General features: G+C 42.0%; 1 protein-coding gene across 1 annotated transcript in view; it reads right to left on the bottom strand.

The window, feature by feature from the left end:
* The window catches only part of cfap221 (cilia and flagella associated protein 221), a 174,272-nt gene that overhangs the window by 115,959 nt on the left and 32,451 nt on the right, over positions 1 to 25,862 (bottom strand). The window contains exons 2-4 of the mRNA XM_072262113.1: positions 15,813 to 15,980; positions 7,952 to 8,052; positions 3,692 to 3,778 (exon numbers count right to left, since the gene is read on the bottom strand). Coding sequence (XP_072118214.1) covers positions 3,692 to 3,778; positions 7,952 to 8,052; positions 15,813 to 15,980 — 356 coding nt within the window. The remainder of the gene's footprint in view (positions 1 to 3,691; positions 3,779 to 7,951; positions 8,053 to 15,812; positions 15,981 to 25,862) is intronic.

The following is a 25,862-nucleotide window of genomic DNA, read 5'->3' on the forward strand; positions in this document are numbered from 1 at the left end:
ACTGTGACAGTTGAAAAGTGTGTATGGAACCAGAGGAGATAGCAGGGGTACTTAATGAATACTTTTTTTCAGTACTCACTACAGAAAAGATGTAGGCATGACTTACAGTGGACTGAAAAGCTTGAGCATGTAGATATTAAGAAAGAGGATGTGCTGAAGCTTTTGGAATGCACCAAGTTGGATAAGTCACCGGGACCAGACAAGATGTACCCCAGGCTACTGTGGGAAGCAAGGGAGGAGACTGCTGAGCCTCTGGCGATGTTCTTTGATTATCAATGGGGACATAAAATATAGAAACATGGAAAATCTACAGCACAATACAGGCCTTTCAGCCCACAAAGTCGTGCTGAAAATGTCCCTACTTTAGAAATTACTAGGGTTACCCATAGCCCTCTATTTTTCTAAGCTCCATGTACCTATCCGAAAGTCTCTTAAAAGACCCTATCGTTTCCGCCTCCACCACCCCGCCTGCAGCCCATTCCACATACTCACCACTCTCTGCATAAAAAACTTATCCCTGACATCTCCTCTGTACCTACTCCCCAGCACCTTAAACTTGTGTCCTCCTGTGGCAGCCATTTCAGCCCTGGGAAAAAGCCTCTGACTATACACACAATCAATGCCTCTCATTATCTTATACACCTCTATCAGGTAACCTCTCCTCAGCACACTTTCTATGGCTTCCAAATCCTTCCTTTAGTGAAGTGACCAGAACTGAGCACAGTACTCCAAGTGGGAGAGGTTCCGGAGGATTGGAGGGTTACGGATGTTGTTCCCTTATTCAAGAAAGGGAGTAGAGATAACCCAGGAAATTACAGGCCAGTGAGTCTTACTTCAGTGATTGCTAAGTTGATGGAAAAATCCTGAGAGGCAGGATTTATGACCATTTGGAGATTAGGAATAGTCAGCATGGCTTTGTGAAAGGCAGGTCATGCCTTATAAGCCTGTTTGAATTTTTTGAGGATGTGATTAAACATATTGATGAAGATAGATCAGTAGATGTAGTGTATATGGATTTCAGCAAGGCACATGATAAGGTACCCCATGCAAGGCTTATTGAGAAAGTAAGGTGCATGGAGTCCAAGGGGACATTGCTTTGTGAATCCAGAATTGGCTTGCCCACAGAATGCAAAGAGTAGTTGTAGACGGGTCATATTCTGCATGGAGGTTGGTGACCAGTGGTGTGCCTCAGGGATCTGTTCTGGGACCCCTACTGTTGGTGATTTTTATAAATGACCTGGATGAAGAAGTGGAGGGATGGGTTAGTGAATTTGCTGATGACACAAAGGTTGGGGGTGTTGTGGATAGTGTGGAGGGCTGTCAGAAGTTACAGCGGGACATCAATAGGATGCAAAACTGGGCTGAGAAGTGGCAGATGGAGTTCAACCCAGATAAGTGTGAAGTGGTTCATTTTGGAAGGTCAAATATGATGGCAGAATATAGTATTAATGGTAAGACTCTCGGCAGTATGGAGGATCAGAGGGATCTTGGGGTCTGAGTCCATCGGACACTCAAAGCTGCTGCGCAGGCTGACTCTGTGATTAAGAAGGCATACAGTGCATTTGCTTTCATCAATCGTGGGATTGGGTTTAGGAGCCGAGAGGTAATGTTGCAGGTATATAGGACCCTGGTCAGATTCCACTTGGAGTACTGTGCTCAGTTCTGGTCCCTCACTACAGGAAGGATGTGGAAACCATAGAAAAGGTGCAGAGGGGATTTAAAAGAATGTTGCCTGGATTGGGGAGCATGCCTTATGAGAATAGGTTGATTGAACTCGGCCTTTTCTTCTTGAAGTGACGGAGGATGAGAGGTGACCTGATAGAGGTGTGTAAGATGATGAGAGGCATTGATCGTGTGGATAGTCAGAGTCTTTTTCCCAGGGCTGAAATGGCTAAAATGAGAAGGCACATTTTTAAGGTGCTTGGAAGTAGGTACAGAGATGTCAGGGGTAAGTTTTTTAACACAGAGAGTGGTGAATGCATGGAATGGGCTGCCGGCGACGGTGGTGGAGTTGGATACAATAGGGTCTTTTAAGAGACTCCTAGATAGATACATGGAGCTTAGAAAAATAGAGGGCTATGGGTAACCCCAGGTAATTTCTCAGGTAAGGACATGTTTGGCACAGTTTTGTGGGCTGAAGTGCCTGTATGGTGCTGTAGGTTTTCTATATTTCTATGTTTCTATGATTGAATGGCAGAGCAGACTCGATGGGCGGAATGGCCTACTTCTGTTCCTATATCTTATGGCCTTTTGGTCTTACGTCGATATGTAGGGACCAGTTTAGATCCTCAGAGATCTTGAAGCTGCTCACTCTCTCCACTTCTGATCCCTCTATGAGGATTGGTATGTGTTCCTTCGCCTTACCCTTCACAATCTGATCTTTTGTCTTACTGACGTTGAGTGCCAGGTTGTTGCTGCAGCACCATTCCACTAGTTGGCATATCTCACTCCTGTATGCCCTCTCATCACCACCTGAGATTCTACCAACAATGGTTCTATCGTCATCAACTTTATAGATGGTATTTGAGCTATGCCAAGCCACACAGTCATGGGTATATAGAGGGTACAGCAGTGGGCTGAGCACATACACCTGAGGTGCGCCAGTGTTGATTGTCAGCGAGGAGGATATGTTATCATCAATCCGCACAGATTGTGGTCTTCCAGTTAGGAAGTCGAGGATCCAATTGCAGAGGGAGGTACAGAGGCCCAGGTTCTGCAACTTCTCAATCAGGATTGTGGGAATGATGGTATTAATTGCTGAGCTATAGTCGATGAACTGCACCCTGACATAGGTGTTTGTGTTGTCCAGGTTTTCTAAAGCCATGTGAAGAGCCATTGAGATTGCGTCTGCCGTTGACCTATTGTGGCGATAGGCAAATTGCAATGGGTCTGGGTCCATGCTGAGGCAGGAGTTCAGTCCAGTCATGACCAACCTCTCAAAGCATTTCATCACTGTCGATGTGAGTGTTACTGGGCAATAGTCATTAAGGCAGCTCGTGTTATTCTTCTTAGGCACTGGTATAATTGTTGCCTTTTTGAAGCAAGTGGGAACTTCCGCCCATAGCAGTGAGAGGTTGAAAATGTCCTTGAATACTCCTGCTTGTTGATTGGCACAGGTTTTCAGAGCCTTACCGGGTACTCCATCAGGACCTTCCGCCTTACGAGGGTTCACTCTCTTTAAAGACTGCCTAACATCGACCTCTGAAACAGAGATCACAGGGTCGTCAGGTGCACCACCTGCTCCCAGGACTTCATGTGACCCTGATCGGGGGGCAACTAAGCAGGTGCTACACCTTGTTCAAAGGTGATCCGAACGCTAGCAGAGGGGAAGGAGGGCCTTACAGCTCCTTTCCTAGAGACATATCTCCACCCTGCCACCCCCTCCTTGCATTACAACAGTTATTACTACTATCTCAAATTCAACAGGAGCTTGCTAGAGATGTAATTAAAAAGCAAGGGCGCTAGATGTTTTATTGACGATTATTTTTCATTTCAGTATGCTAAGACAAATATAAAGGAAAATAAATAGTATACAGATACAACTAAAGTGATTATTAGGCTAATACAGGCAAAAACAACCATTGATCTCAAACTGAGTAAAGATCAGTTCAATCCAAGGAGGAAAATTAATCTTACTTGATCTCTTTTCTGCCTGCTTCGCACAAAACAAAAAGGTTAACAAAGTACTTGCCTTTTTGGTATATTTAATTTGGAAGTTTTTTGTCTGAGGAGGTAGGATATGAACATTTGTCACTACTGTAGAAATATTGACCAGCTTCTGCAAAGAAACAATTTAAAATTTATATATTTAATTTAAATAAACATTAAACATCATGCCATATTTTTGCTTTAGTTTTGAACAAATGAACGTTTTATTTCAGTCTGTAAATAAATGCAAAATTATTTAACATTATCAGGCAGCATCTATGGAAAAGAGTACAGTCAACGTTTCAGGCCGAGACCCTTCAGCAGGACGGTCTCATCCCGAAACGTCAACTGTAGTTCTGCCAAATGGTCTTGGGCCAAAACATCGACTGTACTCTTTTCCATAGATGCTACCTGACCTGCTGAGTTCCTCCAGCATTTCATGGGTGTTGCTTGGATTTCCAGCATCTGCAGATTATCTCTTACTTACCATTATCCATCGCTAAACATTGAAATGAGCTTTTCCTTAAGATAAATAGTTGGCACCTTTGTTCATGAAAATCACTTGAAATCACTAATATGAATTTCAGACTTTAATGATTATTCTCACTGTAAAGGCCTTTGAAAATTAAAGGCCTTATTGAAAGAGGTCCAATTCTCTAAATTGGAGCAGATAGCAAATGTTCTTAAAAGAACTCAGTGAATGAGTTTTAAATGTTTTTTAAACATATTGCATGTTACAACCATTATATTATTTCTTATAATGCAATCTCAGAAGGAAATATCATCTGTTATTATATAATTCACTGAATAACTTAAGATTATTCTTAAATCTAATTTAGCAATCTTACACATACTTACCAATTAATGTTATTTTAATACTATTTAACTTTTATCAATGTTATTTGAAAAATTGATCAATTAATGGCATGTGATACCAATGGCTAGGAGTGCTGGACATAGGATAGGCCTTTGACAAAATAACATTCTTGCAGCAGAGCTAAAGGCTAGTTCATTACTGTTTCAGTGCAATTATAACAACTGCAACTACCAAACTTCATAGACAATTGTCTAGGTTAGGGGTCCCCAACCTTTTGCGCACAATGGACCGGTTTAATATTGACAATATTCTTCTGGACCGGCCGACGGGGGAGGGATGGGGGGGTGTTGTTCAAATTCAACAGTGCATGACAGGGAATGAGGAAAGGTGCAGCAGACTCATATTGCTTCATATCGCCAAATCATATCGTTTCCTCGCAGCCCGGTAGCACATGCTTTGCAGCCCGGTGGTTGGGGACCACTGGTCTAGATTATGCACTACACAGAAGAGGTAGAGCAAATTCAACTCAGATAATTATTTCCCCATTAAATTATTTTCAGTCAAAAATTAATCAATGGATCATCAACAGGGCTATCAAGTGAATGTACCATAATTGTGTTCAGTGATGTTAGGTTTGGATTTTCAGACCCCACCACAACCTTAGTCCAAATATGAAGAGATCATTTCTAAAGGTAAAGTAAAAATTTTGACCTTGATGTCAAAGCAGCATTTGTGTTTGACACAAACACGAGGATGACTGTGTGTGGCAATAAACGAAGTACTAACAACACTGAAATCTAGGGTAATTGTGGCCTTGTTACTCACTGGTTGGAGTCAATGTGCATACAACTGAAGATGGTTGTGATTTCTGGAGGTCAAGCCCATGATAGGAGTTTGTCAAAGATTCAAAGTACATTTATTTTCAAACTATGAATGCAGTATACAATCGTGACAGTTATCTTCCATCAGATAGCCACGAAACAAAAAAAAACACCATGAAACCCATTCAAAGAAAACATCAAACACTCAACATGCAAAATAAAGAAGAAATTGTGCAAACAGCAAAAAATGAGCAAAAACACACTGAATATAAAAGATCAAACCACAAAGTCCAGGAATGTTCAGTTCAGTTCAGTACAGTTATGCAATGTTTTGTGGGCATGAACATCTTCACCAGCTTTTGCTTCATAAGGACTGGTATGGTTATTTGATGGATGTTTAATTACATTCACAGCCCCCCAAAAATGAAGCAGAGGGTGCTCACACGCAGCGGCACTGCATGTATTGCAGACATGGTTTGATGAAGTGACAAGTATCACACAGTGCTGATATCTTTGATTCAATAAAGGTTTTGATCAACTACAAATCACCAGAACACTAATAACGCAAACACGAGGAATTCTGCAGACACTGGAAATTCAAGCAACACACATCAAAGTTGCTGGTGAATGCAGCGGGCCAGGCAGCATCTCTAGGAAGAGGGACAGTTGACGTTTTGGGCCAAGACCCTTCGTCAGGACTAACTGAAAGAAGAGCTAGCAGGCAGAGCATCAGTATTCAGTGAAACGGTCTCCCAGTCTGCGTCGGGTCTCGCCAATATATAGAAGGCCACATCGGGAGCACTGGATGCAGGATATCACCCCAGCCGACTCACAGGTGAAGTGTCGCCTCACCTGGAAGGACTGAACACCTACACTCTGTCCGCCAGAGAAAGCAGGATCTCCCAGTGGCACACATTTTAATTCCACATCCCATTCCCATTCTGATATGTCTATCCACGGCCTCCTCTACTGTAAAGATGAAGCCACACTCAGGCTGAAGGAACAACACCTCATATTCCGTCTGGGTAGCCTCCAACCTGATGGCATGAACACTGACTTCTCAAACTTTTGCTAATGCCCCACCTCCCCCTCGTAACCCATCTGTTATTTATTTATATACATACATTCTTTTTCTCTCTCTCCTTTTTCTCCCTCTGTCCCTCTCACTATACCCCTTGCCCATCCCCTGGGTTTTCCCCCCTCCCCCTTTTCTTTCCCCCTGGGCCTCCTGTCCCATGATCCTCTCATATCCCTTTTGCCAATCACCTGTCCAGCTCTTGGCTCTATCCCTCTCCCTCCTGTCTTCTCCTATCATTTTGGATCTCCCCCTCCCACTTTCAAATCTCTTACTAGCTCTTTTTTCAGTTAGTCCTGACAAAGGGTCTCGGCCCGAAACGTCAACTGTACGTCTTCCTAGAGATGCTGCCTGGCCTGCTGTGTTCACCTGCAACTTTGATGTGAAGAACATTAATAATGTGAAATTCAGCAATGATCATCACCAATAAGACAGTCAAACCATCCGCCTTCTAATTCAACAGTATTACCACTTTTTTTCCCCACAGATAACACCATGGGACAGGAAGCTTCCTAAATACAATACCTACGACTATTAGACAAGGTATGGCTATATTGAGAGGAGTGACTCACCTCCTTGTTCATCTGTAAGGCCAAACACATCTGTTGAATTGTCAAATGAACACAATTCCAATACAGCTTGACACCATTCAGGGCAAAATAGCCTGTTTGATTGGCATACCAACCAGCTTCCAAAATATTACTTCTGTCCTCTATCAGCACAACACAGAAATGAGCTGTTTCAGCCAGCCACATCCATACTGTGCTTATTGCTCATCTGGTTTTCCTCTACACGTTCTAGCTACCTGTCCAAATGCCCTTTAATTCAATTTATTTCTACCACCTACTCTGGCAGCTTGCTCCAGATAATTACCATACATTGCATGAAAACCTTATCTCTTTGTTTCTCTCCTCTCATCTTAAACCTAATCTTTCTAGTTCTAGACCTACTTTCCCTGGAGAAAAACGATTTTGAGAATTATCTTGATCTAATAAATCACTATAAGGCTACTGCTTCCCAAATTCCAAATAGAACAAGTTCAGCCTAACCAACTTTCCCTTGAAACTCTAACTCTCTATTCCAGGCAACATCCCAGTGAATCTTTTCTGCATTCTCTATTGCTACCATGTCCTTCCACTACAACATGCAATGCAGTTACCCACCCCAGCTTCCTCAGCAGGGCTTGTCAAATCTGTGACTTCTTTCAGCTTGAAGCACCATGGTAACAGGTGCACAAGAACACTGTCACTTGGAAATTTTCTTTCAACTTGCACAACATCCTGACTTGGAAATATATTGTTTTTCTTTCATCATTGGAAAGGCTATGTTCTGGAAATTCCTTAAGTATTTTCAGAGACCACAGCAGTTCAAGAAGAAAGGCTATTGTCGCTTCAAGAGTAAATAAGTATTGGCGATATATGCAGGCCGATTCAATAAAACCCACATCCCTATAAATTAATGAAAATATTCAAAGCATAACGTCAAAACGCATATCACTTGCATTATCTTGATGAAATTATCCACTCTGGATGATGAAACTATCCACAATGTATAGAGAAAATGTCTTGCTAGTTTAAGTTTTCAACCTACCAGATTCTGTTGGTGATGCTTTTCTATGTCATAACCTCCAAAATGTAGAATAGCAGGGATAGCCTTAATTGTTTTGCTTTTCTGTAATGTGCTATAGATTTCTGCAAAATAAGAGTGGAAAAATAGAAAATGAAAAGTTGGCAAAAGAATATTAAATAAACTGAAGCATCATTTTAAAGAATATTCAATTTAAATTAAAGCTTCCTTCATAGACCAGATAAAATACATTTGTTTGTAAATAAGGAACTCAGTACTTTTCAGACCAGGATTGTCTAATCTTCCTGTCTGCCAAAAAACAATATAAATACCTATTAACATTGACTTCTACAATTTACTCTCAATGCATAACTGTGCTTTATACAATGTAAAATACTTGTTTTATGGAACTAATTAAGATATTTTCTAAAACTCTTTAGGAAACCAGTTGTGTATGACTGAAAACATATCCAAGTCTAAATTCCACAATTCACTACTTAACACAAAGTTGTTGTTATTTATTTGTTAGTGAAGCTATTGTTTAAAAGCAAATATGAATTTTATCCTGTAGTATGATGAGCGATTATATATGACCAATCTATTTCTATGTCCTTTCTAGTAATTTGCCAACAACATTTTTACATTGTGACTATTACTGTACTAAAACAACAAACCTATAGATCAGTTTTTGATTGTGGACAGGGATTAGGTGGACGTAAGTCAAGGCATGCAGTTAAGGCTATTAAAATGAGAGTCAGGCTTACTGTCACTTTAATATGTCTTGAATCTTATATGCTTTCTTGTTCTGCAACAGCAGTACAGTGCAAAGACATAAAATTGCTATAACTTTGGGAAGCATACCGGTTAACACAACACTTTACAGAACAAGTGATCTGGGTTCAATTTCTGCCATCATCTGTGAGGAGTCTGTACATTCTCCCTGTGACCTTGTGGGTTTCTTCCGGGTGCTTTGGTTTCCTTTCACAGTCCAAAGATGTATTGGTTGGTAGGATAATTAGTCATTATAAAAATTGTCTCATAATTAGGCTAGGGTTAAATTGGTGATTGCAAGGCAGCATGGCTCGAAGGCTTGGAAGGGCCTAATCCACGCGGTATCTCAATGAACAAATAATACACAAAATAAATAGTGAAAATAAGGAATGATGTGATGTTCATGGACCATTCAGATATCTGATGAGAGACAGCACAGGAATTATGCAAGTCTTTCTGTCTGGTAGAGCTAGGAAATAACTTTATATCAAACTGCATGTTGCTACTAAACTTAATTAATTTTAGATGCTTTTAATATTTATGCAAATTTCTTATAAAACTGCTCAGTTCTGCAGACTGAAGGGCCTTCACAATGTTAAGTATTTCCATCTACAAATGGTGCAAATTGCGAGAAGCGTTATTATTAGCTGCACCTACCCCAAATATATTTCAGAGCATAAAAATATTAAAAATAGAACAGCAAGTAAACCACTCTTCAGCAAGCCCACTCTGACATTTAACAACATCATGGCTGATTTTTTATTTTATTTCCAGTTACTGATTCAATCCTGATATTCTCTGACTCCCTGGATTAAAACAAAGTCTATTTATCTCAGTCTTGAATGCACTGAATGATAGAGCATCACTAGTCCACCGGAACAGAGAATCTAAAAGATTCACATTCTTCCAGTTAAAGATACTCTTAACTTCCTAAAAGTTGGACAACTGGCGGGAGCTGAGGGAGGAAGTGGTAAAGATGGGTATGTTCACAATGTTTAAGAGGCATTTGGACAGGTTTAAGGACAGGATAGGTTTAGAGGGAGATGGGTCACACTCAGACAAATGGGACTGGCTCAGCTAGATAATTTGATGAGCTTGAATGAGTTAAACTGAAGGGCCTCTATGAATCTACAACCTGTTCAGTTCCCATAAGTGTCCACAAATTTTAGATGATCTGGAATTGTCATATGTACCAAGATACAGTGAAAAGCTGTCTTGCATACTGTTAATACAGATCTAATTGTTAGAATGCATTAAGGTAGACCAAGATAAAAGACCATAAAACATAGGAGCAGAATTAGACCATCTGGCCCATCGACTCTGCTCAGCCACTCAATCATGGCTGATATTTTTTTTTCTCTTCCTCAACCTCAGTTCCTGGCCTTCTCCCCGTAACCTTTGATGCCATGTCCAATCAAGAACCTATTAACCTCTGCCTTAAGAACACCCAACGACTAGGCCTCCACTGCTGCATGTGGCAACCAATTCCACAAATTCACCACCCTTTGGCTAAAGAAATTGCTCCGCAATTCTGTTCTGAAAGGGCGCCCCTCTATCCTGAAGTTGTGCCCTCTTGTCCTAGACTCTCCCACTATCGGAAACATCCTTTCCACATCTACTCTGCCTAGGCCTTTCAACATTCGGAAGGTTTCAATGATATCCCCCCTCATCCTTCTGAATTCCAGTGAGTACAGACACAGAGCCATCAAATGTTCATCGTATGATAACCCTTTTATTCCTGGAATCATCCTTCTGAACCTCCTCTGGACCCTCTCCAATGCCAGCACATCTTTTCTAAGATGAAGGGCCCAAAACTGTTCACAATACTCAAGATGAGGCCTCACCAGTGCCTTATAAAGCCTCAGCATCACATCCTTGCTCTTGTATTCTAGACTTCTTGAAATGAATGCTAACATGCCATTTGCCTTCCTCACCACTGACTCAACCTGCAGCTTAACGTTCAGGGTGCTCTGCACAAGGACTCGCAAGTCCCTTTGCATCTCAGATTTTTGGATTTTCTCTCTGTTTAGAAAATAGTCTGCACATTTATTTCTGCTACCAAAGTGCATGACCATGCATTTTCCAACATTGGATTTCATTTGCCACTTTCTTGCCCATTCTCCTAATCTGTGTAAGTCCTTCTGCATCCTACCTGTTCTCTTAACACTACCTGCCCCTCCACCAATCTTCGTATCATCTACAAACTTGGCGACAAAGCCGTCTATTCCATCATCTAAATCAGGGGTCCCCAACCTTTTTTGCACCACTGACCGGTTGGATATTGACAATAATCTTGCGGACTGGCCAACCAGGCTGGGGGTGTTCAAGTAGGGTTAAACTCACCTCAACATGTCTTTTACAGTTAGGATTGCCAACTTTCTCACTCCCAAATAAGGGACAAAAGTAGCAGTCAAATCCCAGGACACTTGTGCTTACCCCGAGAAAGACTACCATGACCATGAAGCCTTTTTCACAAATCGGTTTTGGCTTAATCTTCCCGACTATACTGTACATACATTATTTCTACTTTATATAGGCTGTGTATTTATCATATCATTCCTGCTTTTACTATATGTTAGTGTTATTTTAGGTTTTATGTGTTATTTGGCATGATTTGGTAGGTTATTTTTTGGGTCTGGGAACGCTTAAAAATTGTTCCCATATAAATTAATGGTAATTGCTTCTGCGCTTTATGCCATTTCGGCACGAAAGGTTTCACAGGAACGATCTACCTTAGCAGGGGAAATACAGGACAAGGGTGGTCCCGTATGGCACAAACCAATTTAGCCCAATATATGGGATGTCCCAGCAAATACGGGACAGTTGGCAACCCTATGTTCAAGTTCAACAGTGCATGACAGGGAATGAGGAAAAGTGCAGCTGACTCATATTGTTTTCTCGCGGCCTGGTAGCACATGATTTGCAGCCTGGTACCGATCCACGGCCCGATGGTTGGGGACCGCTGATCTAAATCATTTATATGCAGCATAAAAAGAAGTGGTCCCAACACCAACCCCTGTGGAACACCAGTAGTCACTAGCAGCCAACCAAAAAATGATCCGTTTATTCCCACTTGCTGCCTCCTACCAATCAGCAATGCTCCAACCATGTTAGTAACTTTTCTGTGATACCACGGGCTCATGTGTGGCACCTTATCAAAGGCTTTCTGAAAGTGCAAATATACAACAGCCACCGCAGCCCCCTTATCTAACCTACTTGTAATCTCCTCAAAGAATTCTAACAGGTTTGTCAGGCAGCATTTTCCCTGAAGGAAGCCATGCTGACTTTATACTATCTCGTCCTGTGTCACCAGTACTCCACAACCTCATCCTTAACAATTGACTCCAACATCTTCCCAACCACTGAGGTCAGACTAACTGGTCTATAATTTCCTTTCTGCTGCTTTCCTCTTTTCTTAAAGACTGAGTGACAATTTCAATTTTCCAGTCCTCAGACACCATGTCAGAGTCCAGTAATATTTGAAAGATCATTTCTACTGCCACCATAATCTCTAACGCTACCTCTTTCAGAACCCTAGGGTGCAGTTCATCTGGTCCGGGTGACCTATGTACTTTTAGGTCATTCAGCTTTTGGAGCACCTTCTCTCTTGTAACAGTAACTGCACCCACTTTGCTTCCTTCACATACTACAACATCAGGCATACTGACAGTGTCTTCCACAGTGAAAACTGATGCAAAATACTCATTTAGTTCATTAGCCATCTCCGTGTCCCCCGTTATTATTTCTCCTGCCTCATTTTTCTAGGGGTCCTATGTCTACGCTCATTTCTCTTTTATTTTTAACATACTCGAAAAAAACTTTTACTGTCCACTTTGATATTATTTGCTAGCTTGCTTTCATATTTCATCTTTTCCCTTCTATTGATTTTTTTAGTTGCTCTCTGTAGGTTTTAAAAAACTTCCCAATCCTCTATCTTCCCACTAATTTTTGCTTTGTTGTATGCCTTTTCTTTTGCTTTTGCAATAGCTTTGACTTCCCTTGTCAGCCATTGTTGTACTAGATTTACCATTTGAGTATTTCTTCATTTTTGGAATACACATGTCCTGCACCTTCCTCATTTTTCCCAGAAACACACATCATTGCTGCTCTGCTGACATCTCTGCCAGCAGCTCCTTCCAATTTACTCTGGTCAACTCCTCTCTCCTTACCACTGTAATTTCCCTTACTCCACTGAAATACTGCTACATCACACTTTACTTTCTCCCCATCAAATTTCAAGTTGAACTCTATCCTTTTGTGATCACTGCTTCTTCAGGATTCTTTTACCTTAAGCTCCATAATCGCCTGTTTCATTACATAACACCCAATCCAGTATAGCTGATCCCCTAGTAGGCTCAATGACAAACTGCTCTAAAAAGCCACCTCTTAGGCTCCTGAGATCTCTCCTGAGATCCATTACCAACCTGATTTTCCCCAATCGACCTGCATGTTAAAATCTCCCATGACTACCATAGCATGGCCCTTTGACTCGCCTTTTCTATTTTCTGTTACAACCTGTGATATGCCTCCCAGCCACCGTTGGGAGGCCTGTATATAACTGTCATCAACGTCCTTTTACCCTTGCGGTTTCCTAACAACCTACAAGGATTCAACATCGTCCAATCCTATGTCACATCTTTCTACAGATTTGATGCCATTCTCTACCAGTCGAGCCACACCACCCCCTCTGCCTCCATCCTCCTATCCCTCCAATATAACGTGTAGCCTTGGACATTCAGCTCCCAGCTACAACTATCCTTCAGCCACGATTCAGTGATGACTACAACATCATACCTGGCAATCTGTAATAGTGCAACAAGATCATCCACTTTATTTCTAAAGGCTGATTTATACTTCCGCGTCAAATGGATGCTGTAACCTACTCAAGTGACCTACACGCATTGTGAGCATTTATACTTGTGCGTTGGTGTGTCTGCGTCGCTCTGCAATTCGCACACATCGCGCATGCGCACACACCTGCCCGTGCAAGGCTTCATGGCCATGGCAGTCTTTCTCTGGGTCAACAAGTTTAAAGCAAGCGTCTTTTTTCGTAGAAGCGAAATGTGTCCTCCATAATTTCGGAGGTCTGTAAAGCTTTATGGAAAGCATTGCAGCCAGAGTTCCTTCCCTGCCCTTCAGTCACTCAATGGGAAGCTATTGCAGCGTAGGATGAAATGTGATGCTACCAAGCGGAGCAATCACAGTTGTTCAGTCTGTGTTGCCGCGACGCGTAGTTACATTTTGGGAGAGGTGCGCATCAGGCTACGGCATAGGGATCCGTGTAGGTTCTGTGCAGGGTTCGCAGCAACGCCGTACCTACGGCGTCGATTTGACACAGAAGTATAAATCAGCCTTTATACTACGCGTATTTAGATACAACACCTTGAGTACCATATTTGCTATCCTTTCTGATTCTGCATCCCTAATGTTTCGATACTCAGCCTGTTGGCTGCAACTAAGTCCCATCACCTGCCTGCCCTTCCTGACAGTCTGACTGCATGCTATCTTTACTTTTTGCCATCCGTCCTATCCTGAGTCCCTTTATTCCAGTTCTCAACCCCCTGTCGAATTAGTTTAAACCCTCCCCAACAGCTCTAACAAACCTGCCCACAAGAATATTGGTCCCCCTCAGGTTCAGGCGCAACCCGTCACTTTTGAACAGGTCATATCTCCCCCAGAAGAGATCCCAATGATCCAATGACCTGAAGCCCTACCCCCTGCACCAGCTTCTCTGCCAAATCATCCTGTTTCTACCCTCACTGGCACATGGCACAGGCAGCAATCCAGAAATTACTAGCCGGGGGGTCCTGCTTCTCACCTTTCTACATAGCTCTCTAAATTCTCTTTTTGGGACCAATGTCATTGGCACGAATATGTACCAAGACGCCTGGCTGCTCTCCCTCTCCAAAATGTTGTGGACACGATCTGAGACGCCCCTGTCCCTGGCACTTGGGAGGCAACCTACCATCCGGGTGTCCCATTCACGTCCACAGAATCTCCTGTCTGTTCCCAGGAGGTCATCCCCAACATGAGTACCCAAAGCGGTATACTTTGAGGGGAATGCCCACAGGTGTGCTCTGCTCTAACTGTCTATTTCCATTTCTCCTGACAGTCACCCAACTACTTGCCTCCTGCAACTGCAGGGTGACTACTTCCCTGTAGGTTTGATCAATTATTAATCCTTTCTCTCCCGTACAATCTGACGGGAGACCCTAACAATGTATTGCAACAGATACTGTACAGTGAAAGAGCAGTGCATATAAACAATAAGGTGCAAGATCATACTGAGGTCCAGAGTCCATCTTATTGTACCAGGAAACCATTTAATAGCTCATAAGACTCATAATTCATTAAGCCTTAGCATAAAAATTGATCCAGCCTTTTGCTGTTGTCAATGGGCAGATCCAACCACTGAGTTCTAACCAAAAACATACATAAAACAGATTTAAACTCACATTCCTTATGCATATAATATTCTTCCCTTCATTAAACATTTTTAATTTAATATATCTAATAATTCAAACTTCAACAGACATATTTTGCTCGATTCCTGGTGTATGGTTAATTAGCTGCCAGCTAACATCCTTGGGAATTCAGTCTTTTAGCTCTTAAAAATAGATTTATTGGAAGTTTATTTTATATTCAGTACATGTGGGCACGTGGCCAAGTGGTGAAGGCACTGGACTAGCGACTTGAAGGTCGTGAGTTCGAGCCCCAGCCGAGGAAACGTGTTGTGTCCTCGAGCAAGGCACTTAATCACACATTGCTCTGCGACGACACTGGTGCCAAGCTGTATGGGTCCTAATGCCCTTCCCTTGGACAACATCGGTGTCGTGGAGAGGGGAGACTTGCAGCATGGGCAACTGCTGGTCTTCCATACAACCTTGCCCAGGCCTGCGCCCTGGAGAGTGAAGACTTTCCAGGTGCAGATCCATGGTCTCGCAAGACTAACGGATGCCTTTACTATTCAGTACATCCATTTACTGATTAAAGTATAATAACGTATTCACATATAAGATAGAAGAAATTATGTATTCTTGAATAGGATTAAAATTTCATTCCTGAATTTGCTATGTGTTAGAGATTTTATTGCTTACTTCTCAAGTTATCTTACTTGTTTCCAGTAAATGATTTGGCACATTTTCATGCTTGGGTTCCTCCACCAATCTGTCATTAGGAAGAACTGCCTGCTTCGTAAGGACATGACCATGATTGCTGAACTGCTGGACAGCGGGTTTTTCCACCTCCATGATGGCATTGAATTTGAACAGCTTGCTCTGATCTAAAGAAATGTGCAAAAGAAAATAATTGTATATTAAGACTTCAGCATGTTTAAAATAATAACATCAGCTCAACATTTTAAAACAAAGATTTAGTATTATGTAATGCAGTTTTCTTCACAGTTTGAAAAGGATTGAAACCAGTATTGTAACCTGTTTGTTTTGCAGGTGAAGGATAATGTATACAAGATAAAGTGTATCTTGGAGCTCATTAACAAAGGGAAGCCCAAGCCTCATAAGCCTACAGCCAAGGAAGTATCCAAGTGTTGCAATAAGACTGTAGGCCATGTTAGGAGATACAAAAATCTAAAAATTGCCAATGCTTGAAATCCAAAATAAAATCCTTTGAGAAGGACATTAATCTCAATTTCAAGCTGCTTTTTGGAATTCGGAGAAGGGTTTTGTAAACAGTGCTATGTAAAAGAAATAACTTTGTCCCATTGTGTACTTTGTACTATCAGGTACTAAATTGTGGTACCATGCCATAAATCGCATTTGTGAATTTTACATTAAACTAATCAAAATTCCTAGTCCTCTCAAGTAGGATGTACATCTTTCAAAAAAATGTATGGGTAATGAAATATCACTTAGCTTGAAAGAATTATGATGCTTCACAATACTAACTATAACCTGCAAATGCATTTAGATACACTCAACAGAAATGCTAAATTTTAACATGTTTTGAAATGTGCAGGGAATAATTCCCTCAAGAGTGATGTCACTGCAGAGCTGTAGCTTCTCAAGGCCAACAAACAGGTGCAGCATACAATTACGAACGCAAATGGTATGTTTGCCTTTGTTACAATTAGAGTTGAATATGAAGTTAAGAAAAGTTTATTGTAATTGTACAGACCCATCTGTACAACTACAATAAAATTGGATGACTAACATCCTTGCGGGAAAGTTTGCTAGTGCTGCTCCAGGTGGGGGGGGGGGGGTTTAAACTAGATTTACAAGGGGAGGGGAACCAGAGTGTTAGAGCAGATAGTGAGGTGGAGGAGGATAAAGGTCATGAGAGAACTGCAAGTGTAGTAAGTGGAGTAAAGCCAGATCTAACATATAAAGAGGTTTTGAGGAAAGGGAAACAGAATAAAGGGTGTAAAGGTAGGAAGGTAGAAGGGCTGAAATGTGTGTACTTCAATGCAAGAAGCATCAGGAGCAAAGGTGATGAACTGAGAGCTTGGATATATACATGGAATTATGATGTAGTGGCCATTACAGAGACTTGGCTGGCAACAGGGCAGGAATGGATCCTCATTATTCCTGGATTTCAGTGCTTTTAAAGGAATAGAGAGGGGAGGAAAGGGGAGGAGGGGTGGCATTACTGGTCAGGGATACTATTACAGCTACAGAAAGGATGGGTAATGTAGCAGGATCCTCTTTTGAGTCAGTATGAGTGGAAGTCAGGAACAGGAAGGGAGCAGTTACTCTATTGAGAGTATTCTATAGGCCCCCTGGTAGCAGCAGAGATACCCAGGAGCAGATTGGAAGGCAGATTTTGGAAAGGTGCAAAAATATCAGACCCTGTCTATCCAGATAATTATATATACCATCTCTAAGAATACTTTCCATCAATTTACCCACCACTGACATCAAACTCACAGGCCGATAATTGCTAGGTTTATTCTTAGCACCCTTTTTAAACAATGGAAAAGCATGAGCAATACGCCAATCCTCCAGCACCATCCCCATTTCCAATGACATTTGAAATATTTCTGTCAGAGCCCCTGCTATTTCTACACTAACTTCCCTCAAGGTCCCAGGGAATATCCTGTCAGGACCCGGAGACTTATCCACTTTTATATTCCTTAAAAGCACCAGTACTTCCTCTTCTTTAATCATCATAGTTTCCATAACTTCCCTACCTGTTTCCCGTATCTTACACAATTCAATGTCCTTCTCCTTAGTGAATACCGAAAAAAAGAAATTGTTCAAAATCGCCCCCATCTCTTTTGGCTCCACACATAGCTGTCCACTCTGTTTCTCTAAGGGACCAATTTTATCCCTCATTATCCTTTTGCTATTAATATAACTGTAGAAACCCTTTGGATTTATTTTTACCTTACTTGCCAAAGCATCCTCATATCTTTCAGCTTTTCTAATTTCTTTTTTAAGATTCTTTTTACATTCTTTATATTCCTTGAGCACCTCATTTACCCCATGCTGCCTATATTTATTGTAGATATCTCTCTTTTTCTGAACCAAGTTTCCAATATCCCTTGAAAACCATGGCTCTCTCAAACTTTTAACCTTTCCTTTCAACCTAACAGGAACATAAAGATTCTGTACCCTCAAAATTTCACCTTTAAATGACCTCCATTTCTCTATTACATCCTTCCCATAAAACAAATTGTCCCAATCCACTCCTCCTAAATCTTTTCACATCTCCTCAAAGTTATTATTTCTCCAATCAAAAATCTCAACCCTGGGTCCAGTACTATCCTTCTCCATAATTATATTGAAACTAATGGCATTGTGATCACTGGACCCGAAGTGCTCCCCAACACATACCTCTGTCACCTGACCTATCTCATTCCCTAACAGGAGATCCAACACTGCCCCTTCTCTAGTTGGTACCTCTATGTATTGCTGCAAATAACTATCCTGCACACATTTTACAAACTCCAAACCATCCAGCCCTTTTACAGAATGGGCTTCCCAGCCTATGTGTGGAAAATTAAAATCTCCCACAATCACAACCTTGTGCTTTCTGCAAATATCTGCTATCTCCTTACAAATTTGCTCCTCCAATTCTCGCTCCCCACTTGGTGGCCCATAATACACCCCCATAAGTGTTACTACACCTTTCCCATTCCTCAATTCCACCCAAATTGCCTCCCTAGACAAGCCCTCTAATCTATACTGCCAGTGCACCGCTGTAATATTTTCTCTGACAAGCAATGCAACACCTCCCCCTCTTGTCCCTCCGATTCTATCACACCTGAAGCAATTAAATCCAGGAATATATAGTTGCCTATCATACCCCTTCTGTAACCATGTTTCACTAATAGCTACCACATCATACTTCCAGGTATCAATCCATGCTTTAAGCTCATCCACCTTTCTTATAATGCTCCTAGCATTAAAATAAATGCATTTAAGAAATTTTCCACGTCTTACTCTCTGTTTATCGTTAACGGTGCAAACAACTTTATTATTTTCTTTTTCTTCCTTCTCCCCTACATCTGTTCCTACATTTTGGTTCCCCTCCCCCCTTGTATCTAGTTTAAATCCACCGGACCCTCTCTAGCAAACCTACCTGCAAGAATATTTGTCCCCCTCCGGTTCAGATGTAAACCATCCTGCCGGAACAGGTCCCACCTTCCCTGGAAAACTGCCCAATTATCCATAATTCTGAAGCCCTCCCTTCTGCACCATGTCTTCAGCCACGTGTTGATCTGCGCTACCTTACTATTTCTAAACCCGCCTGCACGTGGCACTGGTAGCAATCCTGAGATTGCTATCCTGGAGGTCCTGTCCTTTAACTTGGCGCCTAACTCCCTAAACTCACCTTTCAGAACCTCCTCACTCTTCCTACCCACATCATTGGTCCCTAAATGGACCACGACATCCGGCTGCTCACCCTCCCTCTTGAGAATACTGAGAACTCGATCCGAGATATCGCAGATCTTGGCACCAGGGAGGCAATAGACCATCCGGGATTCTCGATCTCTTCCACAGAACATCTTATCTGTCCCCTCAACTATTGAATTCCCTATCACTACTGCTCTCCTCTTTTCCCTCCTTCCTTTCTGAGCTGAGGATCCTGTCTCGGTGCCAGAGACGCAACCACTGCAACTTGTCCCTGGTAGGTCATCCCCATCAACAGTATCCAAAATGATGTACTTGTTATTGGTAGGAACGGACACAGGGGTGCTCTGCTCATTCTGTCTATTCCCCTACCCTCTCCACAGATGATGTGTGATTATAAACAAAAACAGTATATACCTTTATTACAGGAGGATTTGAGAAGGGTAGTAGAGTCAAGATGCTCTATTATACAGCTGAGACTAGTGTTTGAAAATTGTACAGAGTATAAATATGGTCTCTTTTCCTTAAGAAAGATACATTTGCTATTGAAGGGATGCATATTCAATCTACATGTAGATTGGGTGAACCAAATTGGTAAAGGTGCTGAGGAAGAGGATTTCTTGGAATGTATGCGGGATGGTTTTTTGAACCAACATGTCGAGGAACCAACTAGAGAGCAGGCTATTCTGGACTGGGTTTTGAGCAATGAGGAAGGGTTAATTAGCAATTTTGTCGTGAGAGGCCCCTTGGGTAAGAGTGACCATAATATGGTGGAATTCTTCATTAAGATGGAGAGTAACATAGTTAATTCAGAAACAAAGGTTCTGAACTTAAAGAGGGGTAACTTTGAAGGTATGAGACGTGAATTAGCTAAGATAGACTGGCAAATGACACTTAAAGAATTGATGGTGGATATGCAATGGCAAGCATTTAAAGGTTGCATGGATGAACTACAACAATTGTTCATCCCAGTTTGGCAGAAGAATAAATCAAGGAAGGTAGTGCACCTGTGGCTGACAAGAGAAATTAGGGATAGTATCAATTCCAAAGAAGAAGCATACAAATTAGCCAGAGAAAATGGCTCACCTGAGGACTGGGAGAAATTCAGAGTTCAGCAGAGGAGGACAAAGGGCTTAATTAGGAAGGGGAAAAAAGATTATGAGAGAAAACTGGCAGGGAACATAAAAACAGACTGTAAAAGCTTTTATAGATATGTAAAAAGGAAAAGACTGGTAAAGACAAATGTAGGTCCCCTGCAGACAGAAACAGGTGAATTGATTATGGGGAGCAAGGACATGGTAGACCAATTGAATAATTACTTTGGTTCTGTCTTCAGTAAGGAGGACATAAATAATCTTCCAGAAATAGTAGGGGATAGAGGGTCCAGTGAGATGGAGGAACTGAGCGAAATACATGTTAGTAGGGAAGTGGTGTTAGGTAAATTGAAGGGATTGAAGGCAGATAAATCCCCAGGGCCAGATGGTCTGCATCCCAGAGTGCTTAAGGAAGTAGCCCAAGAAATAGTGGATGCATTAGTGATAATTTTTCAAAACTCGTTAGATTCTCGACTAGTTCCTGAGGATTGGAGGGTGGCTAATGTAACTCCACTTTTTAAAAAAGGAGGGAGAGAGAAACCGGGGAATTATAGACCGGTTAGCCTAACGTCGGTGGTGGGGAAACTGCTGGAGTCAGTTATCAAGGATGTGATAACAGCACATTTGGAAAGCGGTGAAATGATCGGACAAAGTCAGCATGTAACTAGTAGAGTGGATAGGGGAGAACCAGTGGATGTGGTATATTTGGATTTTCAGAAGGCTTTTGACAAGGTCCCACACAGGAGATTAGTGTGCAAACTTAAAGCACACGGTATTGGGGGTAAGGTATTGGTGTGGGTGGAGAGTTGGTTAGCAGACAGAAAGCAAAGAGTAGGAATAAACGGGACCTTTTCAGAATGGCGGGCGGTGACTAGTGGGGTACCGCAAGGCTCAGTGCTGGGACCCCAGTTGTTTGCAATATATATTAATGACTTGGATGAGGGAATTAAATGCAGCATCTCCAAGTTTGTGGATGACACGAAGCTGGGTGGCAGTGTTAGCTGTGAGGAGGATGCTAAGAGGATGCAGGGTGACTTGGATAGGTTGGGTGAGTGGGCAAATTCATGGCAGATGCAATTTAATGTGGATAAATGTGAAGTTATCCACTTTGGTGGCAAAAATAGGAAAACAGATTATTATCTGAATGGTGGCCGATTAGGAAAAGGGGAGGTGCAACGAGACCTGGGTGTCATTATACACCAGTCATTGAAAGTGGGCATGCAGGTACAGCAGGCGGTGAAAAAGGCGAATGGTATGCTGGCATTTGTAGCGAAAGGATTCGAGTACAGGAGCAGGGAGGTACTACTGCAGTTGTACAAGGCCTTGGTGAGACCACACCTGGAGTATTGTGTGCAGTTTTGGTCCCATAATCTGAGGAAAGACATCCTTGCCATAGAGGGAGTACAAAGAAGGCTCACCAGATTGATTCCTGGGATGGCAGGACTTTCATATGAAGAAAGACTGGATGAACTGGGCTTGTACTCGTTGGAATTTAGAAGATTGAGGGGGGATCTGATTGAAACGTATAAGATCCTAAAGGGATTGGACAGGCTAGATGCAGGAAGATTGTTCCCGAAGTTGGGGAAGTCCAGAACGAGGGGCCACAGTTTGAGGATAGAGGGGAAGCCTTTTAGGACCGAGATTAGGAAAAACTTCTTCACACAGAGAGTGGTGAATCTGTGGAATTCTCTGCCACAGGAAACAGTTGAGGCCAGTTCATTGGCTATATTTAAGAGGGAGTTAGATATGGCCCTTGTGGCTACGGGGGTCAGGGGGTATGGAGGGAAGGCTGGGGCGGGGTTCTGAGTTGGATGATCAGCCATGATCATAATAAATGGCGGTGCAGGCTTGAAGGGCCGAATGGTCTACTCCTGCACCTATTTTCTATGTTTCTATAACATTTCATCAAACTGACTGAGTTTTTCCAGTAAGGAGAAATTCACCAAAGTGCACTTACACTTTCTTAAGTTTATAAGCATGAGAAGTGATCACATTCTTCAACCCGAGCTTGTTTAGCAGAGGTCGCAACAATTAGACATTGGTTGACTTCTGCTAGTGCCAGAACACAGATGAAATGTTCTGAGTAAAATTAATAAATGATTATATATATCTTGAAATTGAGCTGGACATAATTTTGATGTGGGAAAAGACTGATTCCAGGCCCTGCACAAGTACTGTGTGAGTTGAAAACTGGATTTGTAAGAATACATAGAACTTTTCATTGAGTCCAAAATTCAGTATTTATTTTGGACTCCATATTGAAGGTACTGGAGAAATAGTGATAAAGCACTGCAGCACAGAAACAGGCCCTCCAGGCAATCTAGTCCATGCCAGCCTGGTTTTCTGCCTGGTCACATTGACCCACATCTGGACCATAGCCCTCCATATCTCTCCCCTCAATGTTCTTACCCAAGCTTCTCTTAAATGTTACAATTGCATCCGCATCCACGACTTCCGCTGGCAGTTCATTCCACACTCATATCACCCTCTGAATGAAGAAATTCCCCTTCAGGTTCCACTTAAATACTTCACATTTCACCCTTAACCCATAATCTCTAGTTCTCGTCTCATCCAACCTAAGTGAAAAAAAAGCCTGCATGCATTAACCCTATCCTCATAATTTTTTATTACTCTCATTCTCTTTTTTGCCATGGGAAAAATGTCCTAATCTGTTCAACCTTTCCCTATAACTCAGTTCCTCAAGTCCTGACAACATCCTTGTAAATTTTCTCAATACCCTTTCAATTTTCTTGATATCTTTCCTGCAGGTAGGTAATCAGAACTGCACTCAATACTTAGGCCTCAGTAATATCGTATACAACGTCAACATATCATCCCATCTCCTGTACTAAGTACTTTAGTTTATGAAAGCCAATGTGCCAAAAGCTCTCTTTACGATCCTTTCTACCTATGATGTCACTTTCAAGGAATTACGGACCTGTATTCCCAAATCACTTTGCTCTATCTCATTGATCAGTCATCAGTGCCCTACCATACACTGGTTATTCCTCCCAAAGTGCAACATTTCACACTTGTCTGCATTAAATTTCATCCACCATATTTCTGAGCTGGCCCAGATCCCATTGCTAACTTTGATAGCCTTCCTCACTGTGAACTATGCTCTGAATCTTGGTGTCATCCACAAATTTGCTGATCAAGTTTACCACATTATCATCCAGGTCACTAATATACAGTAGGTGACATACAACAGTGGACCCACCACCAATCCTTGTGACACACCACTAAGAACTGGTGTCCAAGATTCAAGACTGTTCCGGTAAGCAAGTGTAAAGGAGAATGAAATAATTGTTACTCCAGATCCGATGCAGCACAAAAAAGTACATTAAAATAAAGAACACAATAAAAATAAATACATAACAAAAACATAAGCTGGCTAATATACAGTACATAGATTCATGTATGCTCATGAAGACACAGGAGTGTCTGTACCTAAGGTGATTCTGACAGGAAATGATAAAGTAGCAGTGCTCCAGACAGACAGACAAGCATCTACAACCACATCTGGCTTCTCTTGTGAAAGCAAGTGACTGAACCTTCTTGTTTCCCCCCTCCTCTCCCCTCGTGTGGGGCTTTGTTAAAAGCCTCGCTAAAGTCCATGTAAACAACATCCACTGCCTTTCCTTCATCAATTTTCCGGTTAACCTCCTTGATAAACTTATAAGTTTGGTTAGACACAGTCTATCACACACAAAGCCATATTGACTATCCCTAATCAAGTAGTCTACATAAGCTTCACAAGTTTGATTCCTGGGGTGAAGAAGCTGACATGGTAAGAATGATTGAGCAGTTGAAGTCTACACTTGGGAAGACACAAGCAATCTCCCAGATGTATGGATGGGCCAAGGACATAGGGTAACAGAGGAACTGAAACAGATTGACATTAGGAAGGAAACGGTGATGAGTAGACTGATGGGACTGAAGGCTAACAAATCCCCAGGTCCAGATGGTCTGCATCCTAGGGTACTAAAGAAAGTGGCTCTGGAAATTGTGAATGCATTGGTGATCATTTTCCAATGTTCCTTCGATTCAGGATCAGTTCCCGAGGATTGGCGAATGGCTAATGTTATCCTACTTTTTAAGAAAGGAGGGAGGGAGAAAACAGAGAACTATTGCCCTGTTAGCCTAACATCAGTAGTGGGGAAGATGCAAGAGTCCATTATTAAAGATGAAATAGTGGCATATCTTGATAGCAGTGATAGGATTGGGCCAAGCCAGCATGGATTTACCAAGGGCAAATCATGCTTGACTAATCTATTGGAGTTTTTCAAGGATGTAACCAGGAAGATAGATGCGGGAGATCCAGTGAATGTGGTGTACCTTGACTTTCAGAAGGCATTTGATAAGGTACCACATAGGAGATTGGTGGGTAAAATCAGAGCTCATGGCATTGGGGGGAGTATATTGACATGGATAGAAAACTGGTTGGCAGATAGAAAGCAAAGGGTAGCAGTGAATGGGGGTTTCTCGGAATGGCAGGTGGTGACTAGTGGAGTGCCACAGGGCTCGGTATTGGGACCACAGCTGTTTACGACTTATGTCAATGATTTAGAGGAAGGCATTGTGAATAACATCAGCAAGTTTGCTGATGATACTAAGCTGGGTGGCAGTGTGACATGTGATGAGGATGTTAACTTGGATAGGCTGGGTGAATGGGCAGAAACTTGGCAGATGGCGTTTAATGTGAATAAGTGTGAGGTTATTCACTTTGGGAGCAAGAACAGGAAGGCAGATTATTATCTGAACGGTGTGGAGTTAGGTAAGGGAGAAATACAAAGAGATCTAGGAGTACTTGTTCATCAGTCTCTGAAGGTGAATGAGCAAGTGCAGCAGGCAGTGAAGAAGGCTAATGGAATGTTGGCCTTTATTACAAAGGGAATTGAGTACAAGAGCAAGGAAATCCTTTTGCATTTGTACAGGGCCCTGGTGAGACCACACCTGGAGTATTGTGTGCAGTTTTGGTCTCCAGGGTTAAGAAAGGACATCCTGGCTGTGGAGGAGGTGCAGCGTAGGTTCACTAGGTTAATTCCTGGGATGTCCGGACTGTCTTACGCAGAGAGGTTAGAGAGACTGGGCTTATACACGCTGGAATTAAGGAGATTGAGGGGGGATCTGATTGAGACATATAAGATTATTAAGGGATTGGACAAGATAGAGGCAGGAAATATGTTCCAGATGCTGGGAGATTCCAGTACCAGAGGGCATGGTTTAAGAATAAGGGGTAGGTCATTTAGGACAGAG

The sequence above is a fragment of the Mobula birostris genome, chromosome 6 (assembly GCF_030028105.1).
Source record: "Mobula birostris isolate sMobBir1 chromosome 6, sMobBir1.hap1, whole genome shotgun sequence".
Taxonomy (NCBI): Eukaryota; Metazoa; Chordata; class Chondrichthyes; order Myliobatiformes; family Myliobatidae; genus Mobula; species Mobula birostris.